Source organism: Nerophis ophidion, linkage group LG01 (genome assembly GCF_033978795.1).
Source record: "Nerophis ophidion isolate RoL-2023_Sa linkage group LG01, RoL_Noph_v1.0, whole genome shotgun sequence".
In the NCBI taxonomy this organism is placed as follows: domain Eukaryota; kingdom Metazoa; phylum Chordata; class Actinopteri; order Syngnathiformes; family Syngnathidae; genus Nerophis; species Nerophis ophidion.
Window position 1 is genome coordinate 87,116,428 of NC_084611.1, and position 24,399 is coordinate 87,140,826.

Sequence of the window (24,399 nt, forward strand, 5' to 3'; positions counted from 1 at the left end):
TATTAGTTCATATTTATTTTTATTTATAAAGTGTGTATTTTTTAAAATTATGAATATACAAGTTTTTGTTTTCCTAACATTTTATATTCGTTTTTTTACTATTTATGAATTGTTTTTTTTTAACTTATAAATCATTGATCAGATTTCATTCATTATATCAATATTATTTATAAATGATGTATCATTTTACATGTAATGTTTATATTATATTTTGTATTTAAGCCGTATCATTTATAAATTATATATTATTTTTTACAGATAGTTTTATTGATTTATTAGATCCATATTTTTTAAATTTCTAAATGAAAAAATCTTATTTATATATTAGTTCATATTTATTTTTATTTATAAAGTGTGTATTTTTTAAAATTATGAATATACAAGTTTTTGTTTTCCTAACATTTTATATTCGTTTTTTTACTATTTATGAATTGTTTTTTTTTACTTATAAATCATTTATCAGATTTCATTCATTATATTAATATTTACAAATTACCTATGTTTTCTATTTATTATTAATTTTTCATTTGTTTATTATGAATAAATTATTTTTATTTTTTTCACGTTTTGTTTATATATTATTTTTATTTGAAAATTATTATTTAAAATATATAAAAACATTTGTATTTTTTTATAGAAATGTATTGAATTACTGCGATGAGCTGGCGACTTATCCAGGGTGTACCCCGCCTTCCGCCCAAATGCAGCTGAGATAGGCTCCATCATATAATATATAATATTATAGAATATGTTATTAAATATTTATATCAATGTATATATTTGTTTTATTTTATTTAATTTTTTTCATATTTTCTTTGGATATTATTTGTATTTGAAAATTATTATTTAATTTTAGATTAAAATATCTATATTTTATGTTTACATAACTGTATTGAAATATCCTGTTTGGGTGTTGTTTTTTTTATTATTTATAACATTTAATTTATTGATTTTTTAATGTATTGGTTCATATTTATTAATTATAAATTAAGTATTTTCATTAACAGTATACTCGTTTTTGTTTTTATATTCATACATTTTAGAATAATCTTTTATTCATGATGTTATCAAAAAATGGTTATTATTTATAAATTATGTCTTCCTATTTATATATTGGTGTTTGTTTATTTCAATTTGACAAAATATAATATTCTATTAATAATTGATATTACTGAATACATATTTTTTATTTTTTCATGTTTTGTTTGTATATCATTTTTATTTCAAAATTATTATTTAATTCTAAATTAAAAATATATATTTTATTTTTTTGGAATTGTATTGAATTATTCTGTTTAAGAGTTAGTTTTTTAATTATTTATAATATATTTATTTTTGTATATTTTTTCATGTTTTTGTTTATACATCATTTTTATTTAAAATGTATTATTTAATTCTAAATTAAAAATATATATTTTATTTTTATATAATTGTATTAAATTACTCTGTTTAAGTGTTAGTTTTTAAATTATTTATAATATTTAGTTTATTGATTTTTTTATGTATTGGTTCATATTTATTATTTATAAATTAAGTATTTTCCTTAACAGTATACTCGTTTTTGATTTTATATTCATACATTTTAGAATAATCTTTTATTTATTATATCATAAAACTAGTTTTATTGTTATTTATAAATTATTTCTTCTTATTTATACATCGGTATTTGTCTATATGTATTTGACAAAATATGATATGTTATTCATTATTTATATTAATGTATATATTCGTTTTTATTTTATTTTATTTTTTTCATCATTTTTTCATCTTTTGCTAACTTTGTAACATTTAAGGATTCCATAAGAATTTTTAAGTACACAAACTTAAGTGGAACATATTTAAAAGTTAAGTGGAACATATTTAAAACTTATAAAGCCACCAACACTCAAAATTGTATTTCAACTCACCGATGTCATTAGTGTTGACGTCACGTGACAGTCATGTGACAGTCACGTGACACGACCCGGAAATGACCTCCCCAAAATGGCGGCTTGTCGGTAAGCAATCTCAAAAAGCTTATTTTATTGCCATGAAAGCTTATTTTTAAAGCTTTTAAATTATTTTAATGCCATAATAAGGTGTCAGATATTACAATACAACAATATATTGTCAATGAATGTTCATAAAAGAAGCTATAAAAATATTACTCTCAGTAGAAAGTCAGTGTGTAACTTTTTTTTTTTAAATGTTACAATTCAACTGGTTTTCTAAATAATTTTATTTAAAGTTCAGAAAATATTGTAACTTTTATCCTTTGATACTACTATGGAAAGCCTGACGTGACATATTTGTCACAATAGCAAAACATATTAATAAAACAAATGCTTTTACATGAATATATGTTCTTTTTTTTAATTCCAACTACATTTGTAAATGCACACAAAAAAGTGTTGAGTAGAACAATTTAACTTATTTGTTATGTTGTATGATATGAAGAAGAAACAATTGTTCTGTTTTGGGTGTTTTATTTGATAACAAACTATGTTAAAGTAGTTCATTCTGTCAGAAGGCACTTCGGATCTCTTCTCATCTAGTCAGCACTCGAGTAGCAGCATTTATTACGAGCTGGGGGAACTTTCTCAGCGCTGCACGTCCACCATGTCCCCGTCTAAAAAAATATATTTGTCTTAAAACGAGTGAAAAACAAGAACATAATATCGATGAAGTGATGGAAAAATTTCTGCTCAAACTGTCTACGTGTTTATATTTGTTTATTATTCATAAATTATGTATTATTTTCTGTACGTTCTGATATTAATATATTACATTGATATGTTATTTTTTATTTATTCATAATTTATCAATTGTGTATTTTTTATCATTAATATAGTCGTTTCTGAGTATTATTTGTTCATTAGTATTCATAAATTATTAGCTTTTGTTTATTACATTAACATCTATAAATGATATATTTTTTATTTAGTATTATTCATATTTGAATACATTTATTTTTGTTTATGAATTATATCTATATATTAGTTTTTGTTTATTATTGTTGAATTTAATAATTCATTTATTTTATATGAGCACTTCTGATCTCTTCTCGTTCTGGTCAGCACTCGAGTAGCAGCATTTATTACAAGCTGGGTGAACTTTCTCAGCGCTGCACGTCCACCATGTCCGCGTCCAAAAAATATATATTTGTTTTACAACGAGTAAAAAACAAGAATATAATGTTGATGAAATGAAGGAAAGATTGCTGCTAAAACTGTGTATGTTTTTATTTATGAATATATCGTTTTATATATTTTTTTAGATGTATACATTGCCTTGATATATTATTTTTTATTTATTCATAATTCATAAATAGTGTATTTTTTATCTTCATGAGTATTTGTACATTTTACGTGTTTTTATATTCATTAGTATTCATATATTATTAGGTTTTATTTATTACATTAACATCTATAAATTATATTTTTTTTATTTAGTATTATTCATATTTTAACTTTCATTTATTTTTGTTTATAAATTATATTTATGTATTAGTTTTTGTTTATTATTGTTTAATTTATTTAATTTATATCAGCACTTCTGATCTCTTCCCATTCTAGTCAGCATTCGAGCAGCAGCATTCTGAACTTTGTGCATGACCACCATATCTGCGTCCATAAAAATATATCTTAATATGAGTGGAAAACAAGAACATAATACCAATAACGTTTTACTGCTAAAACTGTGTGTTGTCTGATATTTATATATTCTAGTCGTGTGTTGAGCAGCAGTCTGAGTCACACGAGTAAGTATCGCATCCGTCATTCTGAACGCTAATTATTTTGACAAGCACGCGTATATACATGTCTTCTTCGGCTCGCTGTGTTGCCGTGGCGACCGTGTCACCCGCACCAATCAAAGTCAATCATGCCGATTGTTTTTCTGTTCCCACGCTGCTTCACTGTCACGTCGTTCAAAGACTCTTAACGACATTAATGATGATAATAATAGCTCACTCTTCAGTTCGGGTTTTTCAACACACAGCAGATTAACAAGAATTCTTCTCTCGGCCAGCAGAGGTCGCCATGTTTCAACAATGCCCACCACGCCCAGCTTTTACCACGCAGGTAAGCACACAGGTAAGCCCCGCCCCCTTCCTCGGCAGCAGAACGCAGGATTGAGACGCAAACAATGTGTTAGAGTACAATGACATGAAAATGCTATAGTATATACTATTATGTGATATGATATACCATTTTATACCACTGTATACTATTATATAACATGATTTACCCTTTTACTGTATATCACTTTATACTGTCATATACATTATATAACATTGTATACCCCATATACTATTATATAACATGATATACCATTTTATACCACTGTATACTATTATATAACATGATTTACCCTTTTACTGTATATCACTGTATAGTGTTATATACTATTATATAACATTTCGTACCCCTACATACTACTATATGATATGATATACCATTTTATACCATTGTATAACATGATTTACCATTTTACTGTATATCACTGTATACCAATATATAACATTTTATACCCCTCTATACTATTGTATAACATGTTATACCATTGTTTACCACTATATACCTGAATATATAACATGATATACTATTTAATACCACTATATACTATTAAAAAATATGATATACCATTTTATACCGTTATATACTATTATATAACATGATATACCACTTGTTTACCACTATATACCTATATATAACAGGATATACTAATTTATACCCCCATATACATGGGTAGATATATATATATATATATATATATATATATATATATATATATATATATATATACACACATATATATACATATATATGTATATATACACACACACACATATATATATATGTATATGTACAACATGATATACCATTTTATATTCCTATATACTATTATATAACATGATATACCGTTGTATATACTGTTATATAGCATGGTATAGCATTGTATACCACCGTATACTATTATATAACATGATTTACCATTTTACTGTATATCGCTGTATAGTGTTATATGATATTATATAAAATGTCATACCCCTATATACTGCTATATGATATTATACCGTTAAATAACATGATTTACCATTTTACTGTATATTCCTGTACTCCGTTATATAACATTTTATTCCCCTATATACTCTTGTATAACATGATATACCATTGTTTACCACTATATACCTATACATATATATGTATATATATATGTATATGTGTATATATATATATATATATATATATATATATATATATATATATATATATATCAGGATATACTATTTTATACCCCCGTATACTACTATATAACATGATATACCATTTTAAAAACTGTTATATTGCATGGTATACCATTTTATATCACTGTATACTATTAAATAACAAAATGAGACCCATTACCTCCCTGCTTGCCACTGAGCATCAATGGTTGGAATTGAGGGTTAAGTCACCATAAAGGATTCCCGGGCGCGGCCACCGCTGCTGCTCACTGCTCCCCTCACCTCCCAAGGGGTGATCAAGGGTGATGTGTCGAATGCAGAAAATAATTTCGCCACATCTAGTGTGTTTGTGACAATCATTGGTACTTTAACTTTTTCTACCATTTTACTGTATACTATGGTATACCATTATATGACATGATCTACCATTGTATACCACTAAATACATATATAACATGATATATCATTTTATACGACTGTATACTATGATATAACGTGATATACTCTATAACATGATATACCACTATATACCCATACAGTGGGGCAAAAAAGTATTTAGTCAGCCAGCGATTGTGCAAGTTCTCCCACTTAAAATGATGACAGAGGTCTGTAATTTTCATCATAGGTACACTTCAACTGTGAGAGACAGAATGTGAAAAAAAAATCCAAGAATTCACATTGTAGGAAATTTAAATAATTTTTTGTAAATTATGGTGGAAAATAAGTATTTGGTCAACCATGTAAAGCTCTCACTGATGGAAGGAGGTTTTGGCTCAAAATCTCACGATACATGGCCCCCTTCATTCTTTCCTTAACACGGATCAATCGTCCTGTCCCCTTAGCAGAAAAACAGCCCCAAAGCATGATGTTTCCACCCCCATGCTTCACAGTAGGTATGGTCTTCTTGGGATGCAACTCAGTATTCTTCTTCCTCCAAACACGACAAGTTGAGTTTATACCAAAATGGATACATGGATGATACAGTAGAGGATTGGGAGAAGGTCATGTGGTCAGATGAAACCAAAATAGAACACGGCAACACATCCTCCAAACACGACGAGTTGAGTTTATACCAAAAAGTTATATTTTGTTCTATTTAATCCTCTGCTGTACCATTTTGGTATAAACTCAACTCGTGGTGTTTGGAGGAAGAAGAATACTGAGTTGCGTCCCAAGAACACCATACCTACTGTGAAACATGGGGGTGGAAACATCATGCTTTGGGGCTGTTTTTCTGCTAAGGTGGACAGGACGATTGATCCGTGTTAAGGAAAGAATAAACGGGGTCATGTATCGTTAGATTTTGAGCCAAAACCTCCTGCCATCAGTGAGAGCTTTAAATGGTTGACCAAATACTTATTTTCCACCATAATTTACAAATAAATTATTTAAAGTGAATTCCTGGATTTTTTTTCACATTCTGTCTCTCACAGCTGAAGTGTACCTATGATGAAAATTACAGACCTCTGTCATCATTTTAAGTGGGAGAACTTGCACAATCGGTGGCTGACAAAATACTTTTTTGCCCCACTGTATATAATAAGATACACTATTTTATACCACCGTATACTACTATACTGTATAACATGAAATACAATATTATATATCTTCTTTTGGACTGATAACATACCTCATTTTTATAGAACTGTATACATTTTTGACTGTATGTACAGTACATGCAGTATTATTTACTCGACATTCCCATTATTTTATGTACTTTTAGTTGCCTTGAATTATTGTATTAATTTATATTCTTATATTTACGTACGGTGTACTTACTGAAAAAAACTTTTATTTACTTTAGTATCAAACAGTATACACACTTAGGCATCATGATTACATAATGTATGTTTATTTTGTTATTATTAGGTATGATTAGTGTTTGTACATATTGTTGTTGTAATACTCTCATAAAACGTATATGACATGAGTATTCCGACATTATATATATTATGTTGGCAATGAAAGTTGGCAATACACCCACATTGTGCACTTGACTTTGCTCAACCCAACCCCCCCCCCCCTCTATGTCTCCCACATGCAATTTGCAACATCCTTCCATGTTTATTTCCATATTTACTGTACATGATACAGGCATTATGTATGATATAGGGTCTAAAGCCAGGCCCACTCATCACTTTAGGGAGCGCGAATAATTTTTATTTCGCTTGAAGTCACGTTGATGGCCAATCGCGTGCCCTCCACGTTACATAAGGAGCATAAACCGCTTGGAGAAAATATTAATAATGTTCCGCCTCTCAGGGCGAAGGTGGATAATCCAGCAGGATGTCTCAGCAGCAAGAACATGAAGATGTTTTCAATTTGTTGTTGTCCTAATAACAGCTAACATTTTCGCTTTTTTGTATATATATTATATATATATATATATATATATATATATATATATATATATAGTACATACATATATACCTACAAATATATATACATATATATATATATACACATATATACACACACACACACACACACACATATATATATATATATATATATATATGCATACATACCTACATATATATATATATATGTAGGTATGTATATATACATACAAGCTCCGCCCCTTAATGTAAATCCTGATCAAGCTCCGCCTCTTAATGTGGATTCTAACCAAACTCCACCTCTTAATGTGAATCCTGATCAAGCTCCGCCTCTTAATGTGGATCCCGACCAGGCTTTATGTCTTAATGTGGATCCTGATCAAGCTCCATGTCTTAATGTGGAGCCTGACCAAGCTCCGCCTCTTAATGTGGATCCTGACCAAGCTCCGCCTCTTAATGTGGATCCTGACCAAGATGTACCTCTTGATGTGGATCCTGATCAAGCTCCACCTCTTAATGTGGATCTTGACCAGGCTTTATGTCTTAATGTGGATCCTGATCAAGCTCCGCCTCCTAATGTGGATCCTGACCAGGCTGTACGTCTTAATGTGGATCCTGACCAAGCTGCGCCCCTTAATGTAAATCCTGATCAAGCTCCGCCTCTTATTGTGGATTGTAACCAAACTCCACCTCTTAATGTGAATCCTGATCAAGCTCCGCCTCTTAATGTGGATCCTGACCAGGCTTTATGTCTTAATGTGGATCCTGATCAAGCTCCATGTCTTAATGTGGAGCCTGACCAAGCTCCGCCTCTTAATGTGGATCCTGACCAAGCTGCACCTCTTGATGTGGATCCTGATCAAGTTCCGCCCCTTAATGTGAATCCTGATCAAGCTCCGCCTCTTAATGTGGGTTCTAACCAAACTCCACCTCTTAATGTGAATCCTTACCAAGCTCCGCCTCTTAATGTGGATCCTGATCAAGCTCCGCCTCTTAATGGGGATCCTGACCAGGCTATACGTCTTAATGTGGATCTTGATCAAACTCCGCCTCTTAATGTGGATCCTGACCAAGCTCCGCCTCTTAATGTGGATTCTAACCAAACTCCACCTCTTAATGGGGATCCTGACCGAGCTCCGCCTCTTAATGGGAATACTGACCAGCCTATACGTCTTAATGTGGATCCTAATCTAGCTCCGCCTCTTAATGTGGATCCTGACCAAGCTCCGCCCCTTAATGTGGATTTTAACCAAACTCCACCTCTTAATGTGAATCCTGACCAAGCTCCGCCTCTTAATGTGGATCTGACCAGGCTATACGTCTTAATGTGGATCCTGACCAAGTTCCGCCTCTTAATGAAGGTACTGACCAAGCTCCGCCTCTTTTAGCCGCGCTCGCCATAAATCTATCCGCTTGTTCCTCATCCCGTCCTGCAGTCAGGAAATACAACCTTGTTCCTCCCTCCACCTCTCCCGACGAGTCAGACCCGTCCAATCAATTCTCTACCTAACAGGAAGTTGACCCCGTTAAACCCTCCTGGCCGCCATTGCTCAACTCCACCAGGTCAAGAAGGTCTGGACTTCATCTTGAGGATCTTTTATCTACGCCCTGCTTTTCTGTTTCCTAATGAAGGAAAACAAAGAGCGTGCAGCACGTGTCAGAGATAGAGAGAGAGAGAGACGATGCTCCACTCGCTCTGCTTTTCTCAGATCTATTTTAAGGCCGGGGAGGCAGCCCCGCGTCCACACTTAATGATCTTTTTGTATGCAAAGGCCACGGTTCAAAGAGGCGGCGCCACCATCGCGGGCGGCAAAAGCTCATTAACTCCATGACAGACTGGTAGTGCTGCTCGCCATCGCTCTTCTGCTTCCTCCTCGCTCGTGTGCTTGCCCGATATTCAAAGAAGACACCAGATAGCAGTAAAAGCACGCACTTAAGTCATAAATATTGGATCAAATGACGAAATTACCAAATTAAAAATCAAAATTACGAGATTAAAAGTCAAAAAAGGATGTATCCATCCATCCATCCATCCATCCATCATCTTCCGCTTATCCGAGGTCGGGTCTCGGGGGCAGCAGCCTAAGCAGGGAAGCCCAGACTTCCCTCTCACCAAGTGGTAAATATTTGATTAAATGGCGAAATTACAAAATAAAATGTTGGGTTTATGAGAAGAAAAGTCCAAATATTTACATGTAAAGTCGTAAATATTTAATCAAAAGTCGAATTTATGAGGTCAAAAAGTCAAAATCATGACAATTTCATCATCGTGAAATTGAAAAGTTCAAAAATATAAGATTAAAAAGTAGACATTGTAAGATAAAAGGTCAACAAACAAGATAAAAGGTTGAAATTGTGAGAAGAAAAATCATGATTATAAAAATGTTAGAATTATAAGCTAAAAATTTAAATTAATGAGATAAAAAGTCCAATCTATGAGATAAAAAATCTAAATCATGAGAAAAAAGTTGAAATTTTGAGATAAAAAAAAGGGAAAAATTAATTATATTAAAAAAAGTCACAATTATGACATTTAAATCCATCCATCCATCCATTTTCTACCGCTTATTCCCTTTCGGGGTCGCGGGGGGCGCTGGCGCCTATCTCAGCTACAATCGGGCGGAAGGCAGGGTACACCCTGGACATTTAAATTATGATTACGAAATCAAAAAGTCAAAAATATGAGATAAAAGGTAAAAATTGTGGGATAAAACAATCCAAATTATGAGAAAAAAAGTTTAAACTATGAGAACATTGTTTAGATTGTGGTATAAAATGTCAGAATAATGAGAAAAAATATTAAATTATGAGGTAAAAAGTAAAAATTATGAGATAAACAATGACAGAAACACTGTGAGAAAATAATCCCAATTGAGATAAAAAGTCGAATCAATGAGATAAAAGGTCAAAATTATGAGATTAAAAATCAAAATTATGAGAAAAAAATTTTAATTATGAGAAAAAAGTTTAAATTATGAGAAAAGAGTTTAAATTGTGAGATAAAAAGTCAGAATAATGAGAAAAAAGTTAAAATTTTGAGAAAAACATTTAAATTATGAGATAAAATGTAAAAATATGAGATAAACAATGAGAGAAACAAAGTGAGAAAATAATCCCAATTGAGATAAAAAGTCAAATCAATGAGATAAAAGGTCAAAATTATGAGATAAAAAGTCAAAATTATGAGGAAAAAGTTTAAATTATGAGAAAAGAGTTTAAATTGTGAGATAAAAAGTCAGAATAATGAGAAAAAAGTTTAAATTATGAGAAAAAACTTTTAAATTATGAGATAAAAAGTAAAAAATATGAGATAAACAATGAGAGAAACAAAGTGAGAAAATAATCCCAATTGAGATAAAAAGTCGAATCAATGAGATAAAAGGTCAAAATTATGAGATAAAAAGTCAAAATTACGAGAAAAAAGTTTAAATTATGAAAAAAGAGTTTAAATTGTGAGATAAAAAGTCAGAATAATGAGAAAAAAGTTTAAATTTTGAGAAAAACATTTAAATTATGAGATAAAAAGTAAAAAATATGAGATAAACAATGAGAGAAACAAAGTGAGAAAATAATCCCAATTGAGATAAAAAGTCGAATCAATGAGATAAAAGGTCAAAATTATGAGATAAAAAGTCAAAATTACGAGAAAAAAGTTTAAATTATGAGAAAAGAGTTTAAATTGTGAGATAAAAAGTCAGAATAATGAGAGAAAAGTTTTAAATTTTGAGAAAAACATTTAAATTATGAGATAAAAAGTAAAAAATATGAGATAAACAATGAGAGAAATAAAGTGAGAAAATAATCCCAATTGAGATAAAAAGTCGAATCAATGAGATAAAAGGTCAAAATTATGAGATAAAAAGTCAAAATTACGAGAAAAAAGTTTAAATTATGAGAAAAGAGTTTAAATTGTGAGATAAAAAGCCAGAATAATGAGAAAAAAGTTTAAATTTTGAGAAAAACATTTAAATTATGAGATAAAAAGTAAAAAATATGAGATAAACAATGAGAGAAACAAAGTGAGAAAATAATCCCAATTGAGATAAAAAGTCGAATCAATGAGATAAAAGGTCAAAATTATGAGATAAAAACTCAAAATTACGAGAAAAAAGTTTAAATTATGAGAAAAGAGTTTAAATTGTGAGATAAAAAGTCAGAATAATGAGAAAAAAGTTTAAATTATGAGAAAAATATTTAAATTATGAGATAAAATGTAAAAATATGAGATGAACAAAGAAACAAAGTGAGAAAATAATCCCAATTGAGATAAAACGTCGAATCAATGAGATAAAAGGTCAAAATTATGAGATAAAAAAATCAAAATTATGAGGAAAAAGTTTAAATTATGAGAAAAGAGTTTAAATTGTGAGATAAAAAGTCAGAATAATGAGAAAAAAGTTTAAATTATGAGAAAAAACTTTTAAATTATGAGATAAAAAGTAAAAAATATGAGATAAACAATGAGAGAAACAAAGTGAGAAAATAATCCCAATTGAGATAAAAAGTCGAATCAATGAGATAAAAGGTCAAAATTATGAGATAAAAAGTCAAAATTACGAGGAAAAAGTTTAAATTATGAGAAAAGAGTTTAAATTGTGAGATAAAAAGTCAGAATAATGAGAAAAAAGTTTAAAGTTTGAGAAAAACATTTAAATTATGAGATAAAAAGTAAAAAATATGAGATAAACAATGAGAGAAACAAAGTGAGAAAATAATCCCAATTGAGATAAAAAGCCGAATCAATGAGATAAAAGGTCAAAATTATGAGATAAAAAGTCAAAATTATGAGAAAAAAGTTTAAATTATGAGAAAAGAGTTTAAATTGTGAGATAAAAAGTCAGAATAATGAGAAAAATGTTTAAATTTTGAGAAAAACATTTAAATTATGAGATAAAAAGTAAAAAATATGAGATAAACAATGAGAGAAACAAAGTGAGAAAATAATCCCAATTGAGATAAAAAGTCGAATCAATGAGATAAAAGGTCAAAATTATGAGATAAAAACTCAAAATTACGAGAAAAAAGTTTAAATTATGAGAAAAGAGTTTAAATTGTGAGATAAAAAGTCAGAATAATGAGAAAAAAGTTTAAATTATGAGAAAAATATTTAAATTATGAGATAAAAAGTAAAAAATATGAGATAAACAATGAGAGAAACAATGTGAGAAAATAATCCCAATTGAGATAAAAAGTCGAATCAATGAGATAAAAGGTCAAAATTATGAGAAAAAAGTTTAAATTATGAGAAAAAAGTTTAAATTGTGAGAAAAAAGTTTAAATTGTGAGATAAAAAGTCAGAATAATGAGAAAAAATTTAAAATTATGAGAAAAACATTTCAATTATGAGATAAAAAGTAAAAAATATGAGATAAACAATGAGAGAAACAAAGTGAGAAAATAATCCCAATTGAGATAAAAAGTCGACTCAATGAGATAAAAGGTCAAAATTATGAGATAAAAAATCAAAATTATGAGAAAAAAGTTTAAATTATGAGAAAAGAGTTTAAATTGTGTGACAAAAAGTCAGAATAATGAGAAAAAAGTTGAAATTATGAGAAAAATATTTAAATTATGAGATAAAAAGTAAAAAAATATGAGATAAACAATGAGAGAAACAATGTGAGAAAATAATCCCAATTGAGATAAAAAGTCGAATCAATGAGATAAAAGGTCAAAATTATGAGATAAAAAGTCAAAATTACGAGAAAAAAGTTTAAATTATGAGAAAAGAGTTTAAATTGTGAGATAAAAAGTCAGAATAATGAGAAAAAAGTTTAAATTATGAGAAAAAAAATTTTTAATTATGAGATACAAAGTAAAAAATATGAGATAAACAATGAGAGAAACAAAGTGAGAAAATAATCCCAATTGAGATAAAAAGTCGAATCAATGAAATAAAAGGTCAAAATTATGAGATAAAAAGTCAAAATTATGAGAAAAAAGTTTAAATTATGAGAAAAGAGTTTAAATTGTGAGATAAAAAGTCAGAATAATGAGAAAAAAGTTTGAATTATGAGAAAAAACATTTAAATTATGAGATAAAAAGTAAAAAATATGAGATAAACAATGAGAGAAACAAAGTGAGAAAATAATCCCAATTGGGATAAAAAGTCAAATCAATGAGATAAAAGGTCAAAATTATGAGAAAAAAGTTGAAATTATGAGAAAAAAGTTTAAATAATGAGAAAAGAGTTTAAATTGTGAGATAAAAAGTCAGAATAATTAGAAAAAAGTTTAAATTATGAGAAAAACATTTCAATTATGAGATAAAAAGTAAAAAATATGAGATAAACAATGAGAGAAACAAAGTGTGAAAATAATCCCAATTGAGATAAAAAGTCAAATCAATGAGATAAAAGGTCAAAATTATGAGAAAAAAGTTTAAATTATGAGAAAAAAGTTTAAATTGTGAGATAAAAAGTCAGAATAATGAGATAAAAGGTCAAAATTATGAGAAAAAAGTTTAAATTATGAGAAAAAAGTTTAAATTGTGAGATAAAAAGTCAGAATAATGAGAAAAAATTGAAATTATGAGAAAAATATTTCAATTATGAGATAAAAAGTAAAAAATATGAGATAAAAAGTCAAAATAATAACATTTGAAGTCGTAAATATTTAATTAACAATCTAAATTATGAGGTAAGTATCAAAATTATGATATTTGAAATGATTATGAGATAAAAAGTCAAAAATATGAAATAAAAGGTTGAAATTGTGAGATTTAAAAAAATCTTGATTATGAGATGAAATGCCAAAATTATCAGGTAAAAATTCAAATTTATGAGATAAAACATGTAAATCATGAGAAAAAAAATTAAATTGTGAGATAAAAATAATTACTAATCAAGTAGTAAATATTTGATGAAAAGTCAAAATTGAGGTAAAAAAAATATTCAAAATCCTGACATTTAAATCATGATTACAAGATCAAAAAGTCGAAAATATGAGATAAAAGGTAAAAATTGTGGGATAAAAGGTCAACATTGTGATAAAAAGTCGAATCAATGAGATAAAAGGTCAAAATTATAAGATAAAAAGTCAAAATTAGGAGAAAAAAGTTTAAATTATGAATAAAAAGTCAAAAATATGAGATAAAAAGTCAAAATAATTACATATGAAGTCTTAAATATTTCATAAAAAGTGAAAAATTCTGAGATATTTGAGTAAAAATTATGACATTTGAAATGGCTATGAGATAAAAAGTCGAAAATATGAGTTAAAAGGTTGAAATTGTGAGATTAAAAAAATCTTGATTATGAGATGAAATGCCAAAATTATCAGGTAAAAATTCAAATTTATGAGATAAAAAATGTAAATCATGAGAAAAAAATTTAAATTGTAAGATAAAAAATAATTACTAATCAAGTAGTAAATATTTGATGAAAAGTCAAAATTGAGGTAAAAAAAATATTCAAAATCCTGACATTTAAATCATGATTACAAGATCAAAAAGTCGAAAATATGAGATAAAAGGTAAAAATTGTGGGATAAAAGGTCAACATTGTGATAAAAAGTCAAATCAATGAGATAAAAGGTCAAAATTATAAGATAAAAAGTCAAAATTACGAGAAAAAAGTTTAAATTATGAGAAAAGAGTTTAAATTGTGAGATAAAAAGTCAGAATAATGAGAAAAAAGTTTAAATTATGAGAAAAAAATTTAAATTATGAGATAAAAAGTAAAAAATATGAGATAAACAATGAGAAAATAATCCCAATTGAGATAAAAAGTTGAATCAATGAGATAAAAGGTCAAAATTATGAGATAAAACGTCAAAATTATGAGAAAAAAGTTTAAATTATGAATAAGAAGTCAAAAATATGAGATAAAAAGTCAAAATAATTACATATGAAGTCGTAAATATTTCATAAAAAGTGAAAAATTCTGAGATAATTGAGTAAAAATTAGGACATTTGAAATGACTATGAGATAAAAAAGTCGAAAATATGAGATAAAAGGTTTAAATTGTGAGATAAAAAAAATCTTGATTATGAGATGAAATGCCAAAATTATGAGGTAAAATTTAAAAAAATTAGATAAAAAGTCGAATCAATGAGATAAATGGTTACACCTGAAAATCAAGGATTCGGACTCGGCGCCATCTTAAAGAGAGGTCTGGGGCACAGATAGCATTTCAGCGAAAATATTGTAATTTTCAAGTTACTGGGCTGTCTTAATTATTAATATATTTTACAAGTAATAATCATAATTATAGATAGAAAGCACCAGTTTTGTTGGTAAAAAGGGGACATTGAGAGACTGTCATCACACTTCAACACATCTAACACGTAAATGCTGCCTCTTCACAAAGTCAGCATTGCAAACAAAAATAATTGTCTCACCCGGAATAAAAACATTTAATAACAGTAACATTTAATACTGTACTAGGAAGTGTTCGTATAGTACATTACCCAGAAGGCTTAGCTCTGTAGACGGGAAGAGGACCTAGGTCTTGGTTATATATAGGAGTAACACAATTGTGTGTATTGATCAAAAAAGAGTGGGTATTTTGATGTTACAAGCAGGACTGTTGAATCAAATTTGATCATGAAAATTAACCACTGGAGTTAAAATATTGTAAAATTTATAAAGAGAAACATTTACCCTCTTATTCCAAAGGAGAAGAACAAATAGTGCTGAATAAATAGTAAAAGTATTAATATTAGTGAGTGAAACATACTGACACCATCACTGGTGAACTACTCCCCCCTGTTGGACGAACCTAGTATTACACAACTTGTAGCGTGACGTCACAAATCATTTTATTATTATTATTTCTTTTTTCAGCACAAAATTACCTGATTTCGCTGAATAGGAGAAATATACATTAATGCTTTGTATAATTTTTCAGTCATGAATTTTTATTTTATTTCACCATAATAAATAATGATAATAATGAATTACATTTGTAACGCACTTTACTTTTGTTAAAATCTCAAATTTAAGTATAAAATAAATAAATAAAAAATAAAAATAGAAAGTTAGAAAATATCATTGGGGAATATGAACGCCTTTTTTTCACCATAATAAATAATAATAATAATGAATTACATTTGTAGCGCACTTTACATTTGTTAAAATCTCAAATTTAAGTATAAAATAAATAAATAAATCAATAAAAAATAAAAATAGAAAGTTAGAAAATATCATTGGGAAATATGAACGCCTTTTTTTCACCATAATAACAATAATAATGAATTTCATTTATATATCGCACATTACGTTGGTTAAAATCTCAAAGTGCTACAAAGTATATATAAAAAAATAAAAAAAAAATAGAAAGTTGGAAAATATAATAAAAAAATAAAATAGAAATGAAATCATGACACACACTAGATAAACACAAGATAAAACTGAAACATAGATAAAAATATAAATAAAAGCATAAAAGCTCTGGATAAAACAGAGAAGCAAGCAGTTTATTTAAAAGAAAGAATACCAGAAAGGTTTAATTAGACTGTGAACGAGACAAGCGGTAGTAAATGGATGGATGGATGAATATAAAATGCCACAACATGGTTAAAATGGGATTTGATATATCAAAAATAACCTTAAATTAATCTATATTTGGCAAAATAAACGTACACATACAGTATGCACTCACTGACATTCAACGTATGACAAATAAATAATAATAATCCATCCATCCATCATCTTCCGCTTATCCAAGGTCGGGTCGCGGGGGCAGCAGCCTAAGTAGGGAAGCCCAGACTTCCCTCCCCCCAGCCACTTCGTCCAGCTCTTCTCGGGGGATCCCGAGGCGTTCCCAGGCCAGCCGGGAGACATAGTCTTCCCCAAAAAATAATGTAATTTTTTCCCCTTATTTCTCTTTTGTAATTGTTTTAAAACCGCAACTTTTTCATCCTATCTGTTGCTTTTTGTATATATGTGTGTATAGATACATATATATATGTGTGTGTGTGTATGTGTGTGTATATATATATATATATATATATACACACACATACACACACACACACATATATATATGTGTGTGTATATATATATATATATATATATATATATATGATTGAGGGGTTCCCTCAATCATCAGGAGATTTTGGTTTTTTTTGTTGTTTTTTTCCCCCTCAATCATCAGGAGATGATTGAGGGAACCCTTCATGAAACAGTTCTGTAGAGATGAAGTAGTCTTGTGATTTTTCCCACACATACATATATAGCCCTAAATCAATAGTGTCTCAAAGGGCTGCACAAACCACAACACAAACCTCTACGACGTCCTCGGTAGGCCCACATAAGGGCAAGGAAAACTCACACCCAGTGGGACATCGGTGACAATAATGACTATGAGAACCTTGGAGAGGAGGAAAGCAATGGATGTCGAGCGAGTCTAACATGATACTGTGAAAGTTAAATCCATATTGGATCCAACACAGTCGCGAGAGTCCAGTCCAAAGCGGATCCAACACAGCAGCGAGAGTCCCGTTCACAGCGGAGCCAGCAGGAAACCATCCCAAGCGGAGGCGGATCAGCAGCGCAGAGATGTCCCCAGCCGATACACAGGCAAGCTGTACATGGCCACCGGATCGGACCGGACCCCCTCCACAAGGGAGAGTGGGACATAGGAGAAAAAGAAAAGAAACGGCAGATCAACTGGTCTAAAAAGGGAGTCTATTTAAAGGCTAGAGTATACAAATTAGTTTAAGGTGAGACTTAAATGCTTCTACTGAGGTGGCATCTCGAACTGTTACCGGGAGGGCATTCCAGAGTACTGGAGCCCGAACGGAAAACGCTCTATAGCCCGCAGACTTTTTTTGGGCTTTGGGAATCACTAATAAGCCAGAGTCCTTTGAAGGCAGATTTCTTGCCGGGACATATGGTACAATACAATCGGCAAGATAGGATGGAGCTAGACCGTGTAGTATTTTATATGTAAGTAGTAAAACCTTAAAGTCACATCTTAAGTGCACAGGAAGCCAGTGCAGGTGAGCCAGTACAGGCGTAATGTGATCAAACTTTCTTGTTCTTGTCAAAAGTCTAGCAGCCGCATTTTGTACCAACTGTAATCTTTTAATGCTAGACATGGGGAGACCCGAAAATAATACGTTACAATAGTCGAGACGAGACGTAACAAACGCATGGATAATGATCTCGGCGTCTTTAGTGGACAAAATGGAGCGAATTTTAGCAATATTACAGAGATGAAAGAAGGCCGTTTTAGTAACGCTTTTAATGTGTGACTCAAAGGAGAGAGTTGGGTCGAAGATAATACCCAGATTCTTTACCGTGTCGCCTTGTTTAATTGTTGGTTGTCAAATGTTAGAGTTGTATTATTAAATAGAGGTCGGTGTCTAGCAGGACCGATAATCAGCATTTCCGTTTTTTTGGCGTTGAGTTGCAAAAAGTTAGCGGACATCCATTGTTTGATTTCATTAAGACACGCCTCCAGCTGACTACAATCCGGCGTGTTGGTCAGCTTTAGGGGCATGTAGAGTTGGGTGTCATCAGCATAACAGTGAAAGCTAACACCGTATTTGCGTATGATGTCACCCAGCGGCAGCATATACACATGTATAGCAGCATTATTGATGTGTGGGCATTGTGTGTAATGTTACAGTGGCCAAAAACATTAAATGTACTAGTTAAATAAAACCTCGGCCTTGTTTTTTATGACTACCTAGGCCTACTACGTTACTGTCTCTTAATGTTGGTCATGATGGTGGTACTTGCTGTGTTCAACGACGAGGAGGGGGCGGTCGGGGGCAGGCCAGTTCCAAGCCAAGGGCACCTACCTGTGCTCTGGCCTTCTTGCGCAATAAGGCGGCAAACAAGACAAGTCTGCACAACGTCTGAAGTGCACTGTCTCAGGTTACACACACACACACACACACACACACACACACGCACCCCGTCGGCATTCACACACTAATACGTGTTTCCTGTGAGACAGCATGGATGGTCTCACTATGAGGACTTTGTGATCCTTCTCATCCAGACCCAGGCGCACTTCCGGCGGGGGAAGAGAAGAGACACACCTTGGGAGACCCCCCCCCCCCCCCCACCACCACCACCACCACCACCGCAACCACCACGCCTCACACCTCCACACACACACACACACACACCATCTTTGTCGGCGTCTGCTCACAAGAAGACTTCGTTTGTCCGCCATGTCTCTGAAGGCTCTCCGGGAGATCCTGCAGAGACCAGGAAATGACACCTGCGCCGACTGCGGGGCGCCAGGTGAGTGGACATTGCCCACCCCCCCACCCCCCCCTTGTCCGAGCGTTACACAACTCTATGTCGGTCTGTGGCCACCAGGTAGAAACACACACTGGAGTTGTGTGTGAGGTTTTTCTTTTTTGTTGTTTTTTTGCGACGTGGAGGCTTCAGGTGGAGACGTCCGTGCGAGTCGGGACACGCTGCACACGCCCTCGGCCTTCTCCACTTGGTCTTTGTTGGCATGTGGAGGACGCCACACTATTTAGTTTGACAAACAACTCATTTTTATTTGACTTGTGGCTGTAGGCAACCTCCTTTTATATGTAGCTTCCAACGGCTGTGATTAGAGCCTTTGTGGTGTGCAAGACATCCTACTGTCCCCTAGGTGTCACTATGGGCCATTATAACACGCTAATGTTAGCATGAAAATTTTAGCATGCTAATGTTAGCAGTTAGTACACTTGCAAGAGGAGGTGTGTTTTAAAAACCATGATTTCCTTTTTTTGTTGTTTTAAACGATCAAAATGTGTTGAAATGCTAGCGTAAAATGTTAACACGCTAATGTTAGCATGATGGCGAGGAAAAGTTAGCATGTCTCTTACGTGACGCTAAGTATCAAAAGCTGTGCATGCTACAGTAAGCTTGTGGTAACTTGAACAGTTAGTATACTTCTTCAAACACATTAATTGTAGGTTCAAATGATCAAAATAAGCTCAAATGCTAGCTTCAGATGTGAACATGCTAATTTTAGCATGATGACATAGGAAAAGTTAGCAAGTATCTTAGACGACACCAATTATCGAAAGCCATAATTACTTTTAGGGATATGCGAATACATTAACCAAAAATGTTGACGTAAACTGTTAGCATGCTAATGTTAGCTTGTTATAATGGAAACAGTTAGTACACTTGCAAGAAGAGGCGTGTCTCAAAAGCTATGATTTTTTGGTTTTAAACGATCAAAATGTGTTGAAATGCTAGCTTAAAATGTTAACACGCTAATGTTAGCATGACGGTGAGGAAATGTTAGCATGCCTCTTACGTGACGCTAAGTATCAAAAGCTGTTATTTTTTTTCAAGGCTATACCAATACATTTACCATAAATGGTAGCTTAAAATTTTAGCACGTTAACATGCTGACATAAGAGATGCTGGCATACTTCGTATATGGTGTTAAGTATCAAAATCCAGGATCTTCAGGTTTAAACATACAACCTTAGCTAAAATGCATACTTCTAAAAATGTGTTAGAATGCTAGTATAAAACATTAGCATGCTACAGTAAGCTTGTGGTAACTGTAACGGTTAGTATACTTCTTAAAAGACATTAATTGTAGGTTCAAATGATCAAAATAAGCTCAAATGCTAGCTTCAGATGTTAACATGCTAATGTTAGCATGATGACGTAGGAAAAGTTAGCAAGTATCTTATACGACACCAAGTATCGAAAGCCATAATTACTTTTAGGGATATGCGAATACATTAAGCAAAAATGTTGTCGTAAACTGTTAGCATGCTAATGTTAGCTTGTAATAATAGAAGCAGTTAGTACACTTGCAAGAGGAGGCGTGTCTCAAAAGCTATGATTTTTTGGTTTTAAACGATCAAAATGTGTTGAAATGCTAGCTTAAAATGTTAACACGCTAATGTTAGCATGATGGCGAGGAAAAGTTAGCATGTCTCTTACGTTACGCTAAGTATCAAAAGCTGTGATTTTTTTCAAGGCTATACCAATACATTTACCATAAATGGTAGCTTAAAATTTTAGCACGTTAACATGCTAACATAAGAGATGCTGACATACTTCTTATATGGTGTTAAGTATCAAAATCCAGGATCTTCAGGTTTAAACATACAACCTTAGCTAAAATGCTTACTTCTAAAAATGTGTTAGAATGCTAGTATAAAACATTAGCATGCTACAGTAAGATTGTGGTAACTGTAACGGTTAGTATACTTCTTCAAACACATTAATTGTAGGTTCAAATGATCAAAATAAGCTCAAATGCTAGCTTCAGATGTTAACATGCTAATGTTAGCATGATGACAGGAAAAGTTAGCAAGTATCTTAGACGACACCAAGTATCGAAAGCCATAATTACTTTTAGGGATATGCGAATACATTAACCAAAAATGTTGACGTAAACTGTTAGCATGCTAATGTTAGCTTGTTATAATAGAAGCAGTTAGTACACTTGCAAGAGGAGGCGTGTCTCAAAAGCTATGATTTTTTTGTTTTAAACGATCAAAATGTGTTGAAATGCTAGCTTAAAATGTTAACACGCTAATGTTAGCATGATGGCGAGGAAAAGATAGCATATTTCTTATGTGACGCTAAGTATCAAAAGCAAGTATTTTTGCTTTGTGATCAAAATAAGCTCAAATGCTAGCTCAAAACGTTAGCATACTAAGAAGACACCGTGTATCAAAAGCCATCATTTTTATTGGGTTATACCAAAAATGCTATCATAAATAGTTAGCATGTCATTGTCAGCATGCTAATATCGGAGATCTTAGCATACTTCTAAGATGGCGCCAAATATCGATAACAGTTATTTTTATGTTTAAAAAAATACGATTTGTAAAAATTGTTAGCATAAAACGTTAGCATGCTAACATTAGCGTGCTAACGTTAGCGTGTCATAATGGGAACAGATAGTACACTTTGCAAGATTGAGGCATGACTTAACACCCATTATTTTTGCTTTGTGATCAAAATGAGCTAAAATGCTAGCTCAAAACGTTAACATGCTAACAAGATACCGTGTATCAAAAGCCGTGATTTTTTGGGGGGGGGGTTATACCGAAAATGCTATCATAAATAGTTAGCATGTCAATGTCAGCATGCTAATATCGGAGATCTTAGCATACTTCTAAGATGGTGCCAAATATCGATAACAGTTATTTTTATGTTTAAAAAAATACGATTTGTCAAAATGCTAGAATAAAACGTTAGCATGCTAACATTTGCGTGCTAACGTTAGCGTGTCATAATGGGAACAGATAGTACACTTGCAAGATTGAGGCTCGACTTAAAACCCATTATTTTTGCTTTGTGATCAAAATGAGCTAAAATGCTAGCTCAAAACGCTAACATGCTAACAAGACACCGTGTATCAAAAGCCATAATTTTTATTGGGTTATACCAAAAATGCTATCATAAATAGTTAGCATGTCATTGTCAGCATGCTAATATCGGAGATCTTAGCATACGTCTAAGATAGCGCCAAATATCGATAACAGTTATTTTTATGTTAAAAAAAATACGATTTGTCAAAATGCTAGCATAAAACGTTAGCATACTAACATTAGCGTGCTAACATTAGCATGTCATAATGGGAACAGATAGTACACTTGCAAGATTGAGGCATGACTTAAAACCCATTATTTTTGCTTTGTGATCAAAATTAGCTAAAATGCTAGCTCAAAACGTTAACATGCTAACAAGACACCGTGTATCAAAAGCCATGACTTTTTCGGGGCGGGGGTTGTACCGAAAATGCTATCATAAATAGTTAGCATGTCAATGTCAGCATGCTAATATCGGAGATCTTAGCATACTTCTAAGATGGTGCCAAATATCGATAGCCGTTATTTTTATGTTTAGATGAATACGCTTTGTTAAATTGCTAGCATAAAACGTTAGCATGCTAACGTTAGCGTGTCGTAATGGGAACAGTTAGTACACTTGCAAGACGGAGGCATGACTCTAAACGATGAATGATAGCATAAATAGTTAGCATGTCAATGTTAGCATGCTAATATTGGACATCTCGGCATACTGCTAAGATGGCGCCAAATATCAATAGCCATTATTTTTATGTTTAAATGAAGATAGTTTGTTAAATTGCTAGCATAAAACGTTGGCATGCTAACATTAGCGTGCTAACGTTAGCGTGTCATAATGGGAACAGATAGTACACTTGCAAGATTGAGGCATGACTCAAAACCCATTATTTTTGCTTTGTGATCAAAATGAGCTAAAATGCTAGCTCAAAACGTTAACATGCTAACAAGACACAGTGTATCAAAAGCCGTGATTTTTTGGGGGGGGTTATACCGAAAATGATATCATAAATAGTTAGCATGTCAATGTCGGCGTGCTAATATCGGAGATCTTAGCATACTTCTAAGATAGCGCCAAATATCGATAACCGTTATTTTTCAATTGCTAGCATAAAACGTTAGCATGCTAACATCAGCTGAAGACATGACTCAAAACCCATTCATTTTTGGTTTGTGTTTGAAATGAGCTAAAATGCTAGCTTTAAAGCAGGGGTCACCAACGCGGTGCCCGTAAGGACCAGATGAGTCGCCCGCTGGCCTGTTCTAAAAATAGCTCAAATAGCAGCACTTACCAGTGAGCCGCCTCTATTTTTTTTCATTTTATTTATTTACTAGCAAGCTGGTCTCGCTTTGCTCGACATTTTTAATTCTGAGAGAGACAAAACTCAAATTTGGAAATCGAAGAAAATATTTTAAAGACTTGGTCTTCACTTGTTTAAATAAATTCATTTATTTTTTTACTTTGCTTCTTATAACTTTCAGAAAGACAATTTTAGAGAAAAAATACAACCTTAAAAATTATTTTAGGATTTTTAAACACATATACCTTTTTTACCTTTTAAGTTCCTTCCTTTTCTTTCCTGACAATTTATATCAATTTTCAAGTA

General features: G+C 31.5%; 1 protein-coding gene across 5 annotated transcripts in view; it reads left to right on the forward strand.

The window, feature by feature from the left end:
• Positions 1-1,968: 1,968 nt before the first annotated feature.
• The window catches only part of zgc:92360 (uncharacterized protein LOC436988 homolog), a 48,142-nt gene continuing 25,711 nt past the window's right edge, over positions 1,969-24,399 (forward strand). The window contains exons 1-4 of one of the 5 annotated variants that reach the window (XM_061914500.1): positions 1,969-1,997; positions 4,009-4,073; positions 19,187-19,373; positions 19,501-19,748. In XM_061914500.1, coding sequence (XP_061770484.1) covers positions 1,984-1,997; positions 4,009-4,073; positions 19,187-19,373; positions 19,501-19,748 — 514 coding nt within the window. In that variant the 5' untranslated portion in view covers positions 1,969-1,983. Of the gene's footprint in view, positions 1,998-4,008; positions 4,074-19,186; positions 19,374-19,426; positions 19,749-24,399 lie in introns of those variants that run through there. The other 4 variants (XM_061914519.1, XM_061914510.1, XM_061914525.1 and 1 more) reach the window with 4 other exon arrangements.